Raw genomic sequence first — 19,067 nt, 5'->3', positions numbered from 1 at the left:
TGAAGGAGTAAGATGCAAATAAGATTTTTGTGCAGTTTGTATTCAGAGTGCACTGAATTTGTCATTTTCCTGAGCACATTATATCTTTTTAGGCAGTCTTTTTACTTCTTGTGCCTTCTTGGAATGTCCTACTGCTTGACATCTTTCTGACCATCCTTCAAAACTGTTAAAAACTCTTGGAATTTTTGCCCAGTCACTCTGTAAAAATAAGTTACAACCCCAGTGGTCCCATGGCACCTCTTTCATCCATTTGGGATAGCATGCTTTACCCTTTTGCAAGGATCACATTCTTCTGTGTGATGCTGATAAGTTTTTTAACCTCTCAGAGCCTCAGTTTTCTAATGGGAATCATCATCATCATCATCATCATCATCTTCATCTTCTTCTTCTTCTTCTTCTTTTGAGGATTAAATGAGTCAACATTTAGAACAGTCTGGCACACAGGAGTCTTTCAGTGAGTGCTAGTTGATAACTGCTTTTTCCCAGCAGGCAGCACCGCAAGAGGACCAGATCTTGGAATCCCTAGAACCTAGGACAGTAACCAATATGAAATAGGTTGTTTGGCAAATGTTTGCGGAATGAATCTAGTAGGGTGGATAACTGCTATATGTACTTAGTTGAAGATGTATTTAAGGCTAGCAGTATTGTGACAAAGTTACACATAAAATTCGTGACAGCCTTGTCTCACAGCTTGCACAGAGGGAACCAGGGTGTTTAAATTGGGGAAGAGATGACTTCTGGGGGAGAGACAGATGTACAAAATCAAGTAACAGCCGGATTCCTGTGTAGTGGCCAAAGCAGTCTTTTTAAATCTCTGATGATGGAGGGGGGGCTGTGGGGGTGTGGAATGGGGTGGAATGGCTCATGTATGAGGCATGTATCTCAAGTTCAATGTGGAAAAAAGCCTAACAGTAAAAAGCCCCAAATGCCTTCCTCTATTGCTCTGTTATCTTTGGGGTCTGTGGCTTACCTTTCTGGACTCCCCTGGAATTGGTAAATTCCATATCAGAATGGGTTCCTTGGTGAAACAGTAACTAGAGCCTGGAGGAAGAACTGACTGGTGTGGCAGGGAAGAAATACTTAATTCCTAGTTTAGACTTGAAATGTGGATTTTTAGGTCAAAGCAGGGGTTATGGGACTGGAGAGAAAATGATATTTGTAAACTGGAGTGGAGAATGGATTCACCGGAGTCTTGACTTGCTTCTTGAGGGCTGGATGAGGCCTATTTCACTCTCTTTTTCTAAGTATGCAAGACCTGGTACAAGGTAGGTGTTCAGGAAATGTTTTTTGAATGAATAAATAGATGATTGAGCTGTATCCTTTTGAGGAGGATGACAGCCAGACATTGGAGAGTACTTTTTGTTAATCACCGCCAAGTAGGGTTTCTCAGATTGGCCAGTAGTCCCAGTTTATTGGGGTGGGGGAGGGTTTGTGTATAAGGAGATGTTGGATGTCCTTCTGAGGGATTTCTTCTTAATTTTTTGCGTTTTGCCAATTCTGGTTTGTTGTTTATTATTATAGTAAACGAAGTTCTTGTACTTTTTCCCCCCTTACCTGGGTGTGTGTGTGTGTGTATGTATGTATGTGTTTATGACTTTCTCCTTCTCCCTAGCAATCCTGTCAGAGTTAATTTAAATTTTGTCTTTTGTCACTTAGAATTTTGTGATGAATATATTGTTTTTCTTTGACAATTTTTTTAGGATGAAATTCTGAAAGCAGCGGTAATGAAATATGGAAAAAACCAGTGGTCTAGGATTGCCTCACTGCTGCATAGAAAATCAGCAAAGCAGTGCAAAGCCAGATGGTATGTACCACTTAATGAGTGGAAAGCAGAAAGCGACCTTAATTATGATGAGGAAAATGTCAGTTCTTTGAACCTTGCCAAAGAAAGCAGGCAGTGTGATGGAACAGAAAGTATGGAGTGGGAGATGAGAATTTAGATTTAAGCCTTAGCTGTCACTTTTTTCCTTTGTGATCTTAGGCAAACCATTTTTCTATCCCCTCTTTCCTGTCCCTGTTTTCTCCCAGTTGGGATAATAATACTTGGCCTTAACTGATGGAGATACGAGATTCAAACAAGTTAATGTACTTGAGTGTTTTGTGAAGTATAAAATAAATTTACTTTCTGTACAATACTAAAATTTGCTTTAGTCCTGTAAATGGATTGTGTTCCAAAAGTTTATAAGTTGATTTAGAACTTACTTTCCTGAAGAAATTAATGATAAATAATGGTTAATTCTCTAGGCTAGCTCACAACTGGCTGGGTTTCCTTATTAATACAGTTGAAATACTGTTTTTTTAAGATTTTATTTATTTCAGAGAGAGGGTGAGAGAGAGCGAGAGTGCGTGCGTGCAAGCATGAGCACGGGAGGGGCAGAGGGAGAAGCAGACTTCCCGATGAGCAGGGAGCCCAATGCGGGGCTTGATCCCAGAGCCCTGGGATCATGACCTGAGCTGAAGGCAGATGCTCAACCGACCGAGCCACCCAGGTGCCCTAATACAGTTGAAATATTGTATATTTGCTATTAAGCTCTTGGCATGAGTGATCTGGCCCCAGCCTTGACCCATGTGGTACTAGGATCGTATTTTGGATTGTACAGGAGTGACTTAATTTCCTAGGCACCTGGGTGGGAGAAAGGATCAGAGTGTAGAGGTTGGATCCCAAAGAGGAAGATGGTCCTCAGCCTGAAGAAGTTTTGATTTCTGCTTCTCTCGGTGGAGTTAAGCTCCTGCTCCAATATTTAGTAAGGCTTGTATCGTACTTGCCAGCTGTGTAGACTGGATGGAAAAGGTGGGTTGGGTGGTATGATAGGAAAGATAGAGGATGGCATAGTAGTTTTATTTAAATTTAAATCCAAATAAAGCGTATGATGTTGGAAAGCCATTTAATGAGTGTAAGTCAGGTACTCGAAGTAAACCAAGGTGTTGGGAACTGAATCAAAGTATGAGACAGTGTTTTGAAAACTAGAAACACTAAAAATGTGAGGTGTTATTGTCTTACTTCAGATAATTTCAAAGCCTCTAATAAAGTGTAAAATGAATGGAAACGATGAGAAAGAAGCCATATGATCATGTTTCAGTTAGGTTACCTTTTTCAAGCATTACTAGTCTTGCATAATTAAAATACAGTAGAATTTGGTGACTTAGAGAATATTGAGTGGGGTAAAGTTAGTCAAATAATGAACATTTTGTTGTGAACAAAGAACAGCTTTAATAATTGAAGGCTGAGAGTTAGCTTGTGTTTTTCAGACAGTAGAGGTTAGTATATCTAATGTGTAAGTAGGATATTCACGCTAGGTGACCAATCAATGTATAAAATGGTATCTTTTTAATAGGTACGAGTGGCTGGATCCAAGCATTAAGAAAACAGAATGGTCCAGAGAAGAAGAAGAAAAACTCTTACACTTGGCCAAGTTGATGCCAACTCAGTGGCGAACCATTGCACCAATCATCGGAAGAACAGCTGCCCAGTGCTTGGAACACTATGAGTTTCTTTTGTAAGTCAGTTTCCAAAAGCAGTATTAAAATATATGTATATCTCCTGAATGAGACTGAATAAACTTTTAGCATGTTCTGTCTTTGCAGATCGGAATAAAGACAAAGGAGCTAAAGCTATTGAATTATATATAAGTCTCATGTGATTGATTAAAATTATATACTTGTTACATACATATTTTTTAAGATTTTATTTATTTGACAGAGAGAGACACAGTGAGAGGGAACACAAGCAGGGGGAGTGGGAGAGGGAGAAGCAGGCTTCCTGCTGAGCGGGACCCCGATGCGGGGCTTGATCCCAGGACCCTGGGATCATGCCGGAGCTGAAGGCAGATGCTTTAACCGACTGAGCCACCCAGGCGCCCCTTGTTACATATTTTTTAAAAGAATAATTTGAACGTGTTAGGCTAATCATATATATTTATTCTAGAAAATCGGGGAAAAAGTAGTAAGAAAGCAAAAAATCACCCATAATCACGTTGCTGAGAGTTAACCAGGACCTCTTGGTTCTTCATTAAAAGTTTTTTAATTTGTATAGCTTTTGTGCATTTGTGATTAAGGAGCTGCTTAGATTGTATTTCATAGTGAATGGAAACACTCATTGAAATTAGAATTTTAATACTGTTTCTTTCAGGTGAAGCAATAGTAGAATCACTTTATTTTGTGAACGTCCATCTGTTGGGTTTTTGAAAGAAAAGAGTACCAGCGCTAGGAAACCTGGTTTTCTAAGACTGAATGGTTTGATAGTGTGACTAACTTCTCTGGGCCTTTTTCTAGGGATAAAGCTGCACAGAGAGACAATGAAGAGGAAACAACAGATGATCCACGAAAACTTAAACCTGGAGAAATAGATCCAAATCCAGAAACAAAACCAGCAAGGCCTGATCCAATTGATATGGATGAGGGTGAGTATATGCACCTGAGGAATTTATTTCTTTGGTAACCATAGATTCCTCCAGTCTCTTTTTAACTCTTTGAGTTTCTTTCTAAGCTCCTCTGACTTTTTAGAACCCCAGTTCTGTTTGCAGTTATTATTCTCTTTCTAAATGTGTCCAGTCTTCTGTGACAAAGTAATTGCTCTTTCTGGACACTGTGTCTTTTAACTTTCGATTTTTCAATTCATGTAATAAATGAAGCAGCATAATACTACTAGACAGATTTCCTAAAGGCTAGTGGTAAGCACTTGAGGATTCTGTTTTCTCATTCCCATTCCATGGAGAGAGGCAGCAACAAGAAGACTGGATTTGGGGTTCCAGTCCTGTTAACTACTTTGACTTCAGGCGGGTAATTTCATCTTTGTGGAAAGGCAGCACTGCAGTACTATGAGGCCGACTTATGATCCCTTTTTCAGACATTGAATCAAGAATCAGAGGAACTGGATTTTAGACTCAGCATCTGCCACTTACTAGCTCTTTGACCTTAGGCAAGTCATATAATCTTTCTGAGATTTGAGTCTCTTTCCTGCCAGATAGAGAGTAATAGTTATCTTACCCCACAGGGTTGTTGTGAAGCATTCAGTGAATATTTGTTGAGATTTAAAAATTTTAAAGTTTAAAGGTAGTGGTTTCCACCTGCATCATTGTCATTTGGTGAACTTTTAAAAACACAGGTACCAGGGCTTCAGGAGATCTGAGTCAGTAAGCTGGACTGTGGAAAGGGTAATTCTGGAATCTGAGTTTTTAAAAATTAATTAATTTTTAAAAAATGTTTCTTTTTTTATTTTTAAGATTTTATTTATTTATTTGACAGAGACACAGCGAGTGAAGGAACACAAGCAGGGGGAATGGGAGAGGGAGAAGCAGGCTTCGCGCTGAGCAGGGAGCCCGATGTGGGCCTCGATCCCAGGGCCCTGGGATCATGACCTGAGCCGAAGGCAGATGCTTAAAGACTGAGCCACCCAGGCGCCCCTGAGTTTTTTTTTAAAGTTCCCTTGTGATTCCACTGGACAGCCTTATATAGGAATTGCTCTAAGGCATCAGTAATGAAATCTGTTTTACTCTGGGAGCCATGGAAATGTATTGGAAGAGAGAAATAGAGGGGAAAAAGGTGTATCTAATTGAGATTATCAATTTCTTTATAATTAAATAGTAGTCTTTATAATAGTTTTTCATGATTGGTGCTGTGCCAGCTAGTTACGATGATGAAGGATATAATTATATGATAAATATGCTTTACCTGTTATATTTTATTTAGTTCTTCTCAACATTCCTGTGAAATAGGACTTGTTATTCTCTTTTTATAGATGATAAACATGCCCAGGGAGGGTAAATAAATTATCCGGGGTCACATAGCTAGCAAGTGATGGGCCTAGTTTTTAACTTCGGTTTTTCTGACTTCAAAACCCAAGCTATTACCATTATGCTCTGCTATATAATGATTTACATTTATGGTTTTTCTCTTCTTAAGCAATACAGTGTGTCTCTCACATACCTTGCTTATGTTGGAGAACTTAGTTTTTCTTCTCTTTATTTTTGCAGATGAACTTGAGATGCTTTCTGAAGCTAGAGCCCGCCTGGCAAATACTCAGGGAAAGAAAGCCAAGAGGAAAGCAAGAGAGAAGCAATTGGAAGAAGCAAGGTGTGGTTGTTTCCATCTATAGTTGAACAATTAGTCTGTGCATTTTTAGGCCCAGTAAAACTGATATATCAATTCTGTTGGGTGAGTAATAATTAGAATTGTCCAATTCCAATTACGCTAATATTCTTTAGTTCCTTTATATTTTGGAAAAGTTTTTTAAAGTTTATTTTTTTAAATGTTTTATTTATTCATGAGAGTCAGAGAGAGAGAGAGAGAGAGAAAGAGAGGCAGAGGGAGAGGGAGAGGGAGAAGTAGGCTCCCCGCAGAGCAGGGAGCTTGATGCCAGACTCGATCCCAGGACTCTGGGATCATGACCTGAGCTGAAGGCAGACGCTTAACCATCTGAGCCACCCAGGCGCCCTAAAGTTTATTTTTTTAGTAATCTCTACACCCAGCATGGGGCTTGAACTCACAGCCCCAAGATCAAAGAGTTGCATGCTCCTCCAACTGAGCCAACCAGGCACCCCATACTTTGGAAAAGTCTTATTTTCCCCCTTAACCATTGTAGAATAGATATAGGGGAAAAAATGTAGTTGAAAAGATGTTGTAAGAAGTAAAAGATGCTGGCAGCGGTAATGCCCAGATAGTCATTTGATATGTTAATTTGTTCTGTTAACATAGGAGAGCTTCATTTGTTATAGCCATCTTGGAGTCAGATGGCTAGAGGACACACAAGGCTATGTGACTTTTGCATGACTGCCACTTAATCTTTTTGATTAGTATTGTGCAGGCACTGGCTGTGAAATAGGAAACTTGGCTGAATGTAGAAGGAGTTAATGAGGCTTGAACCAAATTTTAGGCTCTCAGAAATTTTCATTTAAAAAATGAGTGGAATTAAGTATTGCTGTCTGTTCAAGGTTTTCTCCACTTTCCCCTTCCTTTTTCCTTTTGGTTAGATCCATGATTGATATAATTTCTAATGGCCCAGAAACCAAGATGAAGTGGATAAAAGGAAAATAATTCTGTATAAGAGCTTATTAGCTTTTGGAATTCAGGCATTGGAATAACCTTCTCAGCCTTCACAGCTGCCTTTTTGGTCCCCATACTGGGAAGTGCTTCCTGACTTGATGACTAGCATGTGATAGTTTCCCTAGTAATGACTCAGAGGTTCCAGATCCTGGGATGGAGGATTCATGCTTGAGGATGCTTGTTGGCATAGCTGGCCAGTCACTAGACCAAAATAGTTACCTAAGGGGGGTATGAATGGCCTGGAACAGTAAACCAAGAGGAGATGCTCAATTTTCTCCCCAGTTTCTGTCGTTTTTCTCTTTTTTACACTATTTAAGATTAAGTAATGTGAGTAGGGTTGAAAAAAATTCACTTTTTCATTTTTGTCCATTGGTGTTTGGAGACCAAATATTTTGAGCCTTTTAACCATGTAGATTGGGCCAAGGATGCTTCTCTCTGAGTATAACTGGTATTGCTTGCTTTAAATACTGTTCTGCAGATTTAAATCTGTACTATCTCATAGATTTTCTTGTAGAATCTATAAGTCTTAATAACTTGTGTTGTACGTGTATCTTAAATTAGATTGGTTTGTATGCAAAATACATTGCAGGTCTGTTTCCTTTTTTAATGCTAAATTACAGATCTGTTTTAAAGCTTTTTATTGATTATAAAAGTAATACACTTTTCCTCCCATGTTGTACTATTTTCTCTTTGGGGGGAGTGGTTGATACGATGCTTTATGGCTTGGTTTTATTCACTTAGCGTGATATTGTAAAGGTTTTCTGATGTCATTTGAAGTCTTTATTTCCCTTATTTAAAGAATGAAATTACTTTACTTTGTAAATGTTTCCTTGCAGACCTTTCTTATAATGCAGAGCTGCATTTATGTGTCTACATACACACGCAGTAACATTTGTATAAAATTGGATCATATTGTATATGCTGTTTTGATGAGAAGTTAGCTGTTAATCTTATTGGAGTTCCCTTGTAAGCCATGAAATCATCTTTTCTCTTGCTGCTTTCAAGATTTTCTCCTTGTCTTTGGCTTTTAGCATTTTTAGCATGATGTTTCTGTTTGCGGATTTCTTTATGTTTGTCTGACCTGGAGTTTGTTGATTGTTCTGGATGTGTAGGTTCAGTAAATTTGGGGAATTTTCAGCCATTATTTCTTTGAATATTTTATTCTCCTTTCTCTTTCTTTTTTTTGGTATTCCCATTGTGCACATGTTGGTTCACTTAATGATGCCCCATATTTCGGTGAGGCTCTGTTCCTGTTTCATTTTCTCCTTTTTTCCAGATTGTATAATCTTTACCCAATTCTTCTGTAGGTTCACACCTACTGTTGAGCCCCTCTAGTGAAGTTTTCCTTTTAGCTTTATACTTTTCAACTCCACAGTTTGTATTTGGTTATTTCTGTCTCTTTACTGATTTTCATCATACCTTCCTTTGCTTCTTTAATCACAGTTTCCTTTTGTTTTTTGTTGAAGTCTGTCTACTAAATCTGACAGCTGGTGGTTCTCACTGGCAGTTTCTGTTGCCATCTGTTGCCAGCTTTTTTCTGGTCTATGGTCATGCTTTCCTGTTTCTTTGTGTGTCTCAAATTTTTTTGTTGGGAACTAGACACTTTAGATGGTATATTGGAGCAATTCTGGGTACCATGTTCTCCCTACCCCCAACTTATTATATTATTTGTTTGCTTGTTTAGTGACTGTGGGTTATTTTAGTGAAGTCTCTTCTCTCCTTCCCTCCCCTCAGAAATGTAAAGCCTCTGATGTTGCTCCTCATGGAGGCTGCGGTCTTGGGTATGCCCACAGTCACCCTGGGATGATGTGGTTTTGACCATACTTTGACATCTTTTTCCCTGGCTGCACCCAGTTTTTAAACTCTACTAATTGCCAGCTGATTGCTGTATTGTTTTCAACAATGTCGTGGGGCACAAATTGTTCCACAAACTGATCCAGTTACACTTGGGCTCCTTGGAAGGGATAGTTTCAGAATTAACCTTCAGGTCAGGTATTTGTTCTGACCCCAGGAAGGCCCTCCCATTTTTTTCTTTCTTTGTTTCTCTCTGGCAAACTAGTGGGCCTGTAGTTTAGCCTGTATCTTCAGTGAATCTGCCAGTTTCTTCCCTGTTACCGTTCACAAGTTCCACTGTTCTTGAGAGTGCTCTTAGGCTTGAACATTTTCTCCATACTCTGTGGCAAATGAAGTCAGTTTCTTTTGGGGGAGAATTGGAGTTCTCTGTTCTACGCCTGGGCTCTGGTGTGTTTGTCTTTGAATGACATCCTCACCGTAGGAGCTGAGTGCTAGGTGTGGGCAGCAACTGCAGGTCTCCATGGCTTGCTTCTCCTACTATGGAAGCCTCATCCGTCAAGCTGGGGCAAGGGCTACTTACTGGAGCACCAATATTCTTAACAGCATTGTCCCAAGGTAGAGCCTCTATTTGGGCAGAAGAAGGAAGTGGCCCCGGTCTGGGCAACGCTTGTTGGAATTTAGCCTCTGCAACAGGTTTCTGGAGGCAGGATGGGAATTGCTGATGTTCTGCCCCTCCTGGAATGAAAGCCCTCCTATTGGGAACTAGAGCTGGGGGCCGGGGGAGAACCTTGTGTTTTTGGCTGCATCAGCGTGGAGTAGAGTTTCTATCTCCCAGACCTGAGAGGGGGTAAGAGAAGAGGAAATGGGTCTTAATTCAGCTACCACGCTTTTTTTAAACTGAATTTTACTAGATTGGTAGCTGGGGCGCAGGGATGCAAGAGCACCCAGCTCCGGGGGGTTCCCAAATAGACCAGGTTTGGCCACTCGCTGCCAACAAAATCCCAAAGGCAGAGAATGAGTGGTGGTGAATCACGAAAGGAATTATTTCGGTGAGGCCATCACCAGGGAGACCACGGACTGGCATCTCAAAGACTGTCTCCAAAGTGCCGAAAATATTTCCGGGTTTATGTAAGGAAAATGTGGGACAGAGGTCAGTGGGTATGTGCAGGTGGGTGGGAAAGGGCAGGTGGATCGCTGTCTAGGAGTCACTGACACAGGGTCTCGCTGGCTCAGGGCAGCCATTATTGCTTGAGGGGGTGGTTGCTTTGCCTGCAGGATCTTTTGTCTGAGTTAAGAGATAAGCTGGAAAGAAGACCTTAATCAATTAGAAAGTACAGACTGAGGCACGCCTGGGTGGCTCAGTAGTTAAGCGTCTGCCTTGGGCTTGGGTCATGATCTCAGGGTCCTGGGATTGAGCCCCACGAGCCCCACATCTCCCTCTCCCACTCCCCTTGGCTTGTGTTCCCTCTCTCGCTGTGTCTCTCTCTCTCTCAAAAAATAAAATCTTTAAAAAGAAAGTACAGACTGATGTCACCATGGGGGTAGTTGAAATCCTCCTTTAGATTTTCTTGAATAAATGTTTCTTCATGTGCTGTATCTCCTGAGGATCCTTTCCAGAGACTTAAATATTTTTCCTTTCCAGAGACTTTTAAACGTTTTTTTTTCTAATTTTCGTCAACATATAGGAGCAGTGGGCGTCTGGGTGGCTCAGTTGTTAAGCGTCTGCCTTCAGCTCAGGTCATGATCCCAGGGTCCTGGGATTGAGCCTCGCATCGGGCTCCCTGCTCCGCGGGAGGCCTGCTTCTCCCTCTCCCATTCCCCCTGCTTGTGTTCCCTCTCTCGCTGTGTCTCTCTCTGTCAAATAAATAAAATCTTTAAAACAAAAACAAAAACTTAGAGGAGCAACTTCCAGCATGAGGCTCTGCATACTGATTTTCCCCCATTAATATTGTAAATAGCTTTTCTCATTAAATCATTAAAATTATAGCATTACGGGAAAGTACAAAAAAGTAAAGATGAAATGAAATTCCAACCTCCAGTGATTATTACTGTTAATATTTTGGTAGACATGTTTCACAATTTATATGCATATGTTCACTGATATCCATATAATTTTTTACACGTTGCCCTGTAACATGTGAATTTGGTAACGTTTTTGACACACCAGTGTGTCTTGAGCATCTTTCCGTGGCAGAGTAGATTTACAGTTGTTTTTTTTTTTAAGGTTAGGCAGATGGCTGTGTAATATCCTATCTTACAGCTATGCCGTGAATGCTCTTAACTAATTTCTTACTGTTGGATGTCTGGATTGTGTCTGGTTACCAGCTAATGAACAGTGCTTGGTGAAGTCTTGTAGCTAAGACCTTGTTCATGGTATTTATTTTTTTAGGCTAAAGGCTGAGGAGTGAAATTTTTGGGTTAAAAAATATGAGAAACTTTAGGGGTTTTAATGTGTATTTCCAAATTCTCTTTGGGGAAGCTTTACCAATTTACTTTCCATTACCAGTGTGGGTGATTGTCCACTTTTTGCACGCTTGCCGTTAAAACAAAACAAAAAAACTAAAGGCTACTAATGAGATAGGCAGAATTGGTACTTGATTTAATTTGTGATTCTTAGCTAAGTATACCTTTTATCATTTTGGCTATTTGCATCTTTTTACTTAATGAACTATTTATTTCCTTCTGCTTTTTTTCTCCCCTTAGGATACATTAAAAAAAAAAAACAAAAAACCTGCATAGATTGTTTATATCTAACCATTGCCAATATTAATTGCAAATGTTTTTCCTGTTATTTGCCTGTTAATTTTGTTTCCTGATTTAAAAAAATAGTGGTATAGAGATATAAAATTTAAAATTCAAAGCTGTTGGGGCAGCCACCTGGCTCAGTTGGTAGAACATGCAACTTGATCTCGGGGTTGTGAGTTCAAGCCCCGCATTGGGTGTAGAAATTACTTAAAATAAAATGTTAAAAAAATGCAAAGCTGTTGATCTTTAGCTTTGTCCTTTATTTAATTTATATCAAGTGAATATATTCCCATCCAGAGACCAGACACATATTTACTTGTAGTTCCTTCTGGTTTTTCTTTTTGCTTTCTTTTTGCTTGTGTGTATAACCTTTAAATCAGAAGGGGAATTCCATTCTTCAGTGTTTTGGTGAATGGTGTGAGGTGAGGATTTAAATAAATATTTCTTCCCCAAATAACTAGATAGTTTTCTTCACTCTGTTTCTTCACAAAATTACATGGTATGTGATTTTGAAAGTGATCTTGGGTTCGTTTTCTTCAGGCGCCTTGCAGCCCTCCAGAAGAGAAGAGAACTTCGAGCAGCTGGTATAGAAATTCAGAAGAAGAGAAAAAAGAAGAGAGGAGTTGATTATAATGCTGAAATCCCATTTGAAAAAAAGCCTGCTCTTGGTTTCTATGATACTTCGGAGGAAAACTACCAGGCTCTTGATGCAGATTTCAGAAAGTTAAGACAACAGGATCTTGATGGGGAACTAAGATCGTAAGTCGCCTTTCTGATTTTGAAAATGAAAAAGTATAGTAGGAATTTTATGGAGGGCCATGCATTATCCTTGTCAGAGCCAGATTTTTATTATGTAGGACAATGTGGCCTACATAGTGTTTTTATTTATTTACTGGATTCACCTTTCTGAGAAAACCAGTGACCCTTGCTCTCATTTTTTGGCACAAAAGGGTGTTTGCATCTCTTGAAATGTCAGCACTTGGCTCTGGTGTACTGTCTGCTCACTGAGTCACCATCTTAACGTTTATGCACGTTTGTGAGCGGGTTAGTTATTTTACTAATGGCCTGAGGAATCTCTCAAAATTTGGTCTGTTTCTTTTTGTCTTTCCTAGTGAAAATTTTATCTTGTTTTTCTTAGAAAGAAATTAAAAGAAAAAAGTTACTGATGAATACTTAAATCTTTTTAACTAATGGGGATAAGTGTGTTTATAAAATGTTTGTCTAAGGGTGCAGAGGATTTTGCCTATTTTTAGGGATTTTTAGGGTTTCTCCATTCTTGCGTCTGAATATTATGGGGAGAACCTTTTCTGATTGTCAGAGAGTTTTGGTTTTCTACTCCCTCACTGACCTTCCATTTTTGTTGACATGAATCGGTACTAAATGACAGATGTCAGGCACTGTGAAACAGGATTTTCTTGGATGTACTCCATTAAATTTATTTCTCAAATTAAAACCTTGTTTTAGGTAGCCTGTGCAAATGAAGAGGTTGAAGTGGGAGCGGATCGTCTGGAAGGGGCAGGCTAGAAGGGGAAGAGACGTGCAGACTGGGAGGAGGCATTCTTGGAGCTTTCAGAGGTGGCCTTGAGCCTGGTGTTCGTAATTAATTGTCAGGACTTAAATATCCTTTAAAAAAATTTGTGAATTAAAAAGAATCATAATGGAAAAAAAGAATCATAACGAACAATTGAAGAACAGATTTTCGAAGATTTTGTTTATTTGAGAGAGAGAGTGGGAGCAGGAACCAAGGGAGAGGGACAAGCTGACTCCCCACTGAGCGTGGAGCCCTATGAGGAGCTTGATTCCACAACCCCAAGATCATGACCTGAGCCGAAATCAAGAGTCAGATGCTCAACTGACTGTACCATCCAGGTGCCCCAAAGAACAGTTTTATTTTATTTTATTTTATTTTATTTTATTTTATTTTATTTTTTAAAGATTTTATTTATTTATTTGAGAGAGAGAGAATGAGAGCACGAGAGGGAAGAGGGTCAGAGGGAGAAGTAGACTCCCTGCTGAGCAGGGAGCCCGATGCGGGACTCGATCGCGGGACTCCAGGATCATGACCCGAGCCGAAGGCAGTCGCCCAACCAACTGAGCCAAAGAACAGTTTTAAAAGGAAATTTAAAAATTCAAATTTTTTTTTTTTAAAGATTTTATTTATTTGACAGAGACAGTGAGAGCAGGAACACAGGGGGAGTGGGAGAGGGAGAAGCAGGCTTCCCGCTGAGCAGGGAGCCCAATGTGAGACTCGATCCCAGGACCCTGGGATCATGACCTGAGCCGAAGGCAGACGCTTAACGACTGAGCCACCCAGGCGCCCTAAAAATTCAATGTTTTAATCCCATCTTGTCATATAATTATTTCCCATTTTGTATGCTTGTCACCTTCATTTTCATATGTGTGTACACGTACTTTTATAAGAGTATTAGCATGATGTAGGAGTAGTTTTGTTTTCCTTTTGAAATTATACATAACATTTTGTTTATCATCATAGTCTTTAGGCTTAACGTTTGGTACATAAGTTGCTTAGTACTGTATTTTTATTTTCTTAATAATTCTATTGCTATTCTAAGCTGTATTCCTCTTGAATATAGTGGGTAAGTGATGGTTTAGGGCACAACTTAATGTATTTGGATTTTGTCTTTTTATCAGTAATTTTCTTAGGAATGGGATTATTTTGTTCAAAGTGTATGAGTTTTTATATGGCTTTTACTGTTATTGATTATATGTAACTTTACAAAATCTCTTACCTACTTTGATTCATGTTAGTGAAAAAGAAGGAAGAGACAGAAAAAAAGACAAGCAACATTTGAAAAGGAAAAAAGAATCTGATTTACCATCAGCTATTCTTCAGACTAGTGGTGTTTCTGAATTTACTAAAAAGAGAAGCAAACTAGTACTTCCTGCTCCTCAGGTAATCTGTTAAAGCAGTTTTTCATTGTGTGAACTCATATCTTTATCATTTATTTAGCAAGCAAATGTTTGAGGGTTTATGTGCCAGGTTTTTCCTAGGTGTTGGGTGCCCTTAAGTTCACAGTGTAATAGATGAGCCACATAAAAATAAGTCCTTATGATATAGTATGATAAATAAGTAACAACTTCTCTGTATAACTTATATCAGGCCTTAAACTGTTCTTGTGATGGTTTAATTGTCAGCTTTTAGCAGTTTGCAAGCGGGTTAGGGCTCCTGGCCTCTTATTGACTAGCATAAAGGTGATATTTGGCTTTGTAGACTTTAGGCTGCTTTCTTTTTTAAAGATTTTATTTATTTATTTGAGAGAGAGAGTGCGTGCTCGCGTGAGTATGAGTTGGGGGAGGGGCAGAGTAGGAGGTGGAGGGACAAGCAGACTCTGTGCTGAGTGCAGAGCCTGATATGGGGAACCTTCTCATGACCCTGAGATCATGACCTGAACTGAAAGCAAGAGTTGGAGGTTTTAACCTACTGTGGCATGCAGGTGTCCCCCCTTTTATTTAAAGTAGGCTCCAAGATCAGTGTGGAGTCCAGTGCTGCGCAGCATGGAGCCCAGTGCTGCCCAGCGTGGAGCCCAATGCCAGGCTTGAACTCAACCCTGAGATCAAAACCTGGGCTGAGATCAGGAGTCAGATGCTTAACTGACTGAGCCACCAAGGTGCCTCCTAGGATGCTTTCTTATAGGGAATGTTTTATTGTGTCATACTTCTCTTTTTGAGACAACACTGTGAAAATTAATGTGGGAGTTGTGGAGAAGAGAAAGAAACATACTGTCATTCAGTTTATCCAGGCTCTCTTCCTTTGACTTAATTATAGTTGGTCAAAACTATGGGAGTTCTGAATAAGCTCTTGTTTTATTTTGAGTAGTACAGCTCTGTAGAATTGGATGGTTTAATGGAGCAGAGGGATGGAGCTAGGGGGACAGAAGAGATTCTTTCTCCAAATGATGTGCTGGCTGCATCAACACAAAATTCTTGGGTATAAACATGACATAAATTTGTCAGATATCGTTCCAAGTAGTGATATTTCTTAAATTAAGAGTCTGCCTGTAACTTTTTTTCTTAGTTCTCCTTAGGATGCTTATTTTTGTAAAATTACCAAGGGTAACGCCTTTTGATTTTTCTCAGGGATCTTGTGGCTCAGTGGACTGATTTTTTTAAAAGATTTTATTTATTTATTTATTTATTTAAAGATTTTATTTATTTACTTGACAGAGAGACACAGCGAGAGAGGGAACACAAGCAGGGGAAGTGGGGGAGGGAGAAGCAGGCTTCCTGCTGAGCAGGGAGCCCGGTGTGGGGCTCGATCCCAGGACCCTAGGATCATGACCTGAGCCGAAGGCAGATGCCCAACGACTGAGCCACCCAGGCGCCCCTAAAGATTTTATTTATTTATTTGACACAGAGAGGGGGTGGGGGAGAGAGCAAGCACAAGCAGGGGCAGCGGCAGGCAAAGGGAGAAGCAGGTCCCCCTTGAGCAAAGAGCCTGATGTGGGGCTCCATCCCAGGACCCTGGGATCACGACCTGAGCGGAATGCAGCCTCTTAACTGACTGAGCCACCCAGATGCCCCTGGACTCTGATTTTTTTTTTTTTTAAAGATTTTATTTACTTATTTGACAGAGACAGCAAGAGAGGGAACACAAGCAGGGGAGTGGGAGAGGGAGAAGCAGGCTTCCCGCTGAGCAGGGACCCTGATGTGGGGCTACATCCCAGGACCCCGGGATCATGACCTGAGCCAAAGGCAGACGCCTAATGACTGAGCCACCCAGGCGCCCCTGGACTCTGATACTTTAATTGGCTTTCAGTCCACTGCCCCTTTGATAGTTTTGTACAAACACGATTATTTTATGTTCTTGGTTTATTAATGTTAGTTGGTTTGAAAGAATTTCATTATGGAAATATAAGACTTTACGGCTTGATAGTATATCATATATGGAATTTTTTCCCATATTATATAGGGTAGACTTTTAAAAACTTTATCATAGAAATTTTCAAATCCACAAATAGTAAAGAAAGTAGTACCCCTGTGTACTCATCACACAGCTTCAGCAATTCATCTTTCTGGAATGTGGAAGTTTGAAGCTATGTTATTGTCTGGTTAAAATATTGCTGTATGGTGATAACTGTGTCTTTTTAGATTTCAGATGCAGAACTCCAGGAGGTTGTGAAAGTGGGCCAAGCAAGTGAAATTGCACGTCAGACTGCTGAGGAATCTGGCATAACAAATTCTGCCTCCAGTACTCTTTTGTCTGAGTACAATGTAACCAACAACAGCATTGCTCTCAGAACACCTCGCACACCAGCTTCCCAGGATAGAATTCTGCAGGTAAGCTGTCATATAGTAGCGTGAGCCTTTCATCTTGTCCTTGAAGGTGTCATGAAGGAGGACAGTATGAGATTTGGTGTGTTTTTTTTAGGGTAAACAGTTTAAAACTGAGTCCTGAATGCATAGATTCTAGAGATTTTATTAGGGAAGCTAAATTAGCAGATTAATTATGTGGTTTCATTTCTACATTTATTAATTCATAGGTTTTTTTTCTCAAAGCCAGCTCTTCCTCTTTTATTAATCTTTAGTACTGTTACTAAAGCACAGCGTTTCAAAATTTCATATTGCTTAGCAATCCTAGAAAGCAGATGTATGTAGCCTGGGTTTTTTTTTTTTTTTTAATTTTAGTTAACATATAGTCACTATTGGTTTCAGGAGTTGTAGTAGTGATTTTTAAAACTTCTTGCATTTCTGTACTTAGGTTGGGACAGGCTGCCATCAGGACTGTTTTCCTCTCTCCTACTAAACACATGGGATGTGTAGTTCTGTGTGTTCCTGATTAGGGAGTTTATATGCCAGAGGATAGCTACACTTAACAAAATACTTGATCACCCTTACGTCTCATTTCCTCTTCTCTGATAGTCAGAAATACAATTTTATTTTATTTTATTTTTATTTTTAGAGAGCGAGTGCACACAATTGGTGGTATGGAGGGGCAGAGTGGGGCGGGGGGAGAGAATCTTAAGCCTGATGCAGGGCTCGATCCCACGACCCTGAGATCATGACCAAAGCTGAAGTCAAGAGTCGGATGCCTAACTGTCCCACCCAGGCACCCCCAGAAATATAATTTTAAGGTATTGATTTGGAGTCAAAAAGTTCCTGTAAACTTAGTAAGAGAAACAATTGTGCTCCTCATTGCTTGCTGTCACTCTTTGTTTTTGCCACCTTATTGCTAGGATACTTGTTACTTATTGATTTATTTTTAGTTTTAGCCTTTTTTCCACTTGGGAATTTGAACGTTTGGCTCTCACACCCTCTTCCTCTACCATGCATACGCACTCTTTACATTACCTCATATTCCGTTATGGTTATATCATAATTTTGGTTAGCTCTGTATTCATGTTTTATCTTACGACTGTGTAAACCATATTCATTAATGAGCCTACAAAGTGCCTTATGATAACTATACTACACATTATTAGGTTTTTCTTTGAGTTAATGCTTATTTTATTCAGATGCTAAATTTTCTGATTACTTAGCAGGAATTTAACTCTAGACTTGACACTATCTTTGTAAATCTCCTGTAATGTGATCAAATTTTAGATATTTTTAGCTTTTTGACTAAGTCTTTCCCAGAATTTGTGGACATTCTATTCTGGACTGATTACTCTTTAGATCTTGTTACAGCTTGTTGTCTTGATTTCCTGGCATCCTAGAAAGTCCCTTGGATTGCCTCTTCCCTGGCTCCCATGCCTTTGATTTTCTTGGTTTATGCCCTTGTTAGTGAAGCATATTCTTTAGTAACTTTCTGAGGATGGATTCATGGCAGATGGAATTTTTAAGACCTTGCATATCTATAAATTACTGTGTTATTAACTGATTGATAGTATAACCGGGTATAGAATTCCAGATTGAAGTCTTTTTTCTTTTCTTTTTTTCCCCCTTTTTAAGTAAAGAAGCTTTATACCCAACGAGGGGCTTGAACTCATGACCCTGAGATCAAGAGTTGCGTGCTCCACTGAGTCAGCCAGGCACTCCCATGTTGAAATGGTTTTTATTTACAGTTTTGAAGGCAGTGCTCCAACATCTTCTGGCTTCTGTTACAGCTATTGAGATCACCTGTTCCTTTTAGGTTGTTAATAGCAAACCCCTTTTTCTCGTCCTCTGGAAGCTTATATGACCTCTTTTTCACATGCATATTTTTTTGGTGTGGGTCTGTTTTCAGTCACTGTGCTAGGTACTTGGTGGATCTTTTCATTCTGGAAACTGACTCATGGCCTTCGATTCTGGGACATTATTTTGAAAATTTTTGTTTCCTCCTTTCATTGGTCTATTCCTTTTTATGAACCTCAAATTTTCTTATTCCTCTCTGGTTTTCTGTTCTAATGGACCTTTTGATTTATTGCTAGGAGATTTTCTGAATTTTATCTTTGTTCAGTTTTTACTATCACATTTTAATTTTTTTAATTTTTTAAAGAGTTTATTTATTTGACAGAGAGAGATAGCGAGAGAAGGAACATAAGCAGGGG

At 39.6% G+C, this 19,067-nt stretch overlaps 1 protein-coding gene across 2 annotated transcripts in view; it reads left to right on the top strand.

Annotated features, from left to right (window-relative positions):
• The window catches only part of CDC5L (cell division cycle 5 like), a 45,268-nt gene that overhangs the window by 1,000 nt on the left and 25,201 nt on the right, over window positions 1-19,067 (top strand). For both annotated transcript variants that reach the window (XR_003521360.1, XM_027601646.1), the window contains exons 2-8: window positions 1,701-1,804; window positions 3,336-3,497; window positions 4,273-4,400; window positions 5,973-6,072; window positions 12,121-12,339; window positions 14,350-14,494; window positions 16,690-16,878. Coding sequence is in view for 1 of the 2 variants with exons in the window: in XM_027601646.1 (XP_027457447.1) it covers window positions 1,701-1,804; window positions 3,336-3,497; window positions 4,273-4,400; window positions 5,973-6,072; window positions 12,121-12,339; window positions 14,350-14,494; window positions 16,690-16,878 (1,047 nt within the window). In the remaining variant the exon portion in view is untranslated. The remainder of the gene's footprint in view (window positions 1-1,700; window positions 1,805-3,335; window positions 3,498-4,272; window positions 4,401-5,972; window positions 6,073-12,120; window positions 12,340-14,349; window positions 14,495-16,689; window positions 16,879-19,067) is intronic.

This window comes from Zalophus californianus, chromosome 7 (genome assembly GCF_009762305.2).
Source record: "Zalophus californianus isolate mZalCal1 chromosome 7, mZalCal1.pri.v2, whole genome shotgun sequence".
Taxonomy (NCBI): Eukaryota; Metazoa; Chordata; class Mammalia; order Carnivora; family Otariidae; genus Zalophus; species Zalophus californianus.
The sequence above is the reverse complement of the archived record's forward strand: the minus strand, read 5'-3'. Positions and strand labels throughout refer to the sequence as shown.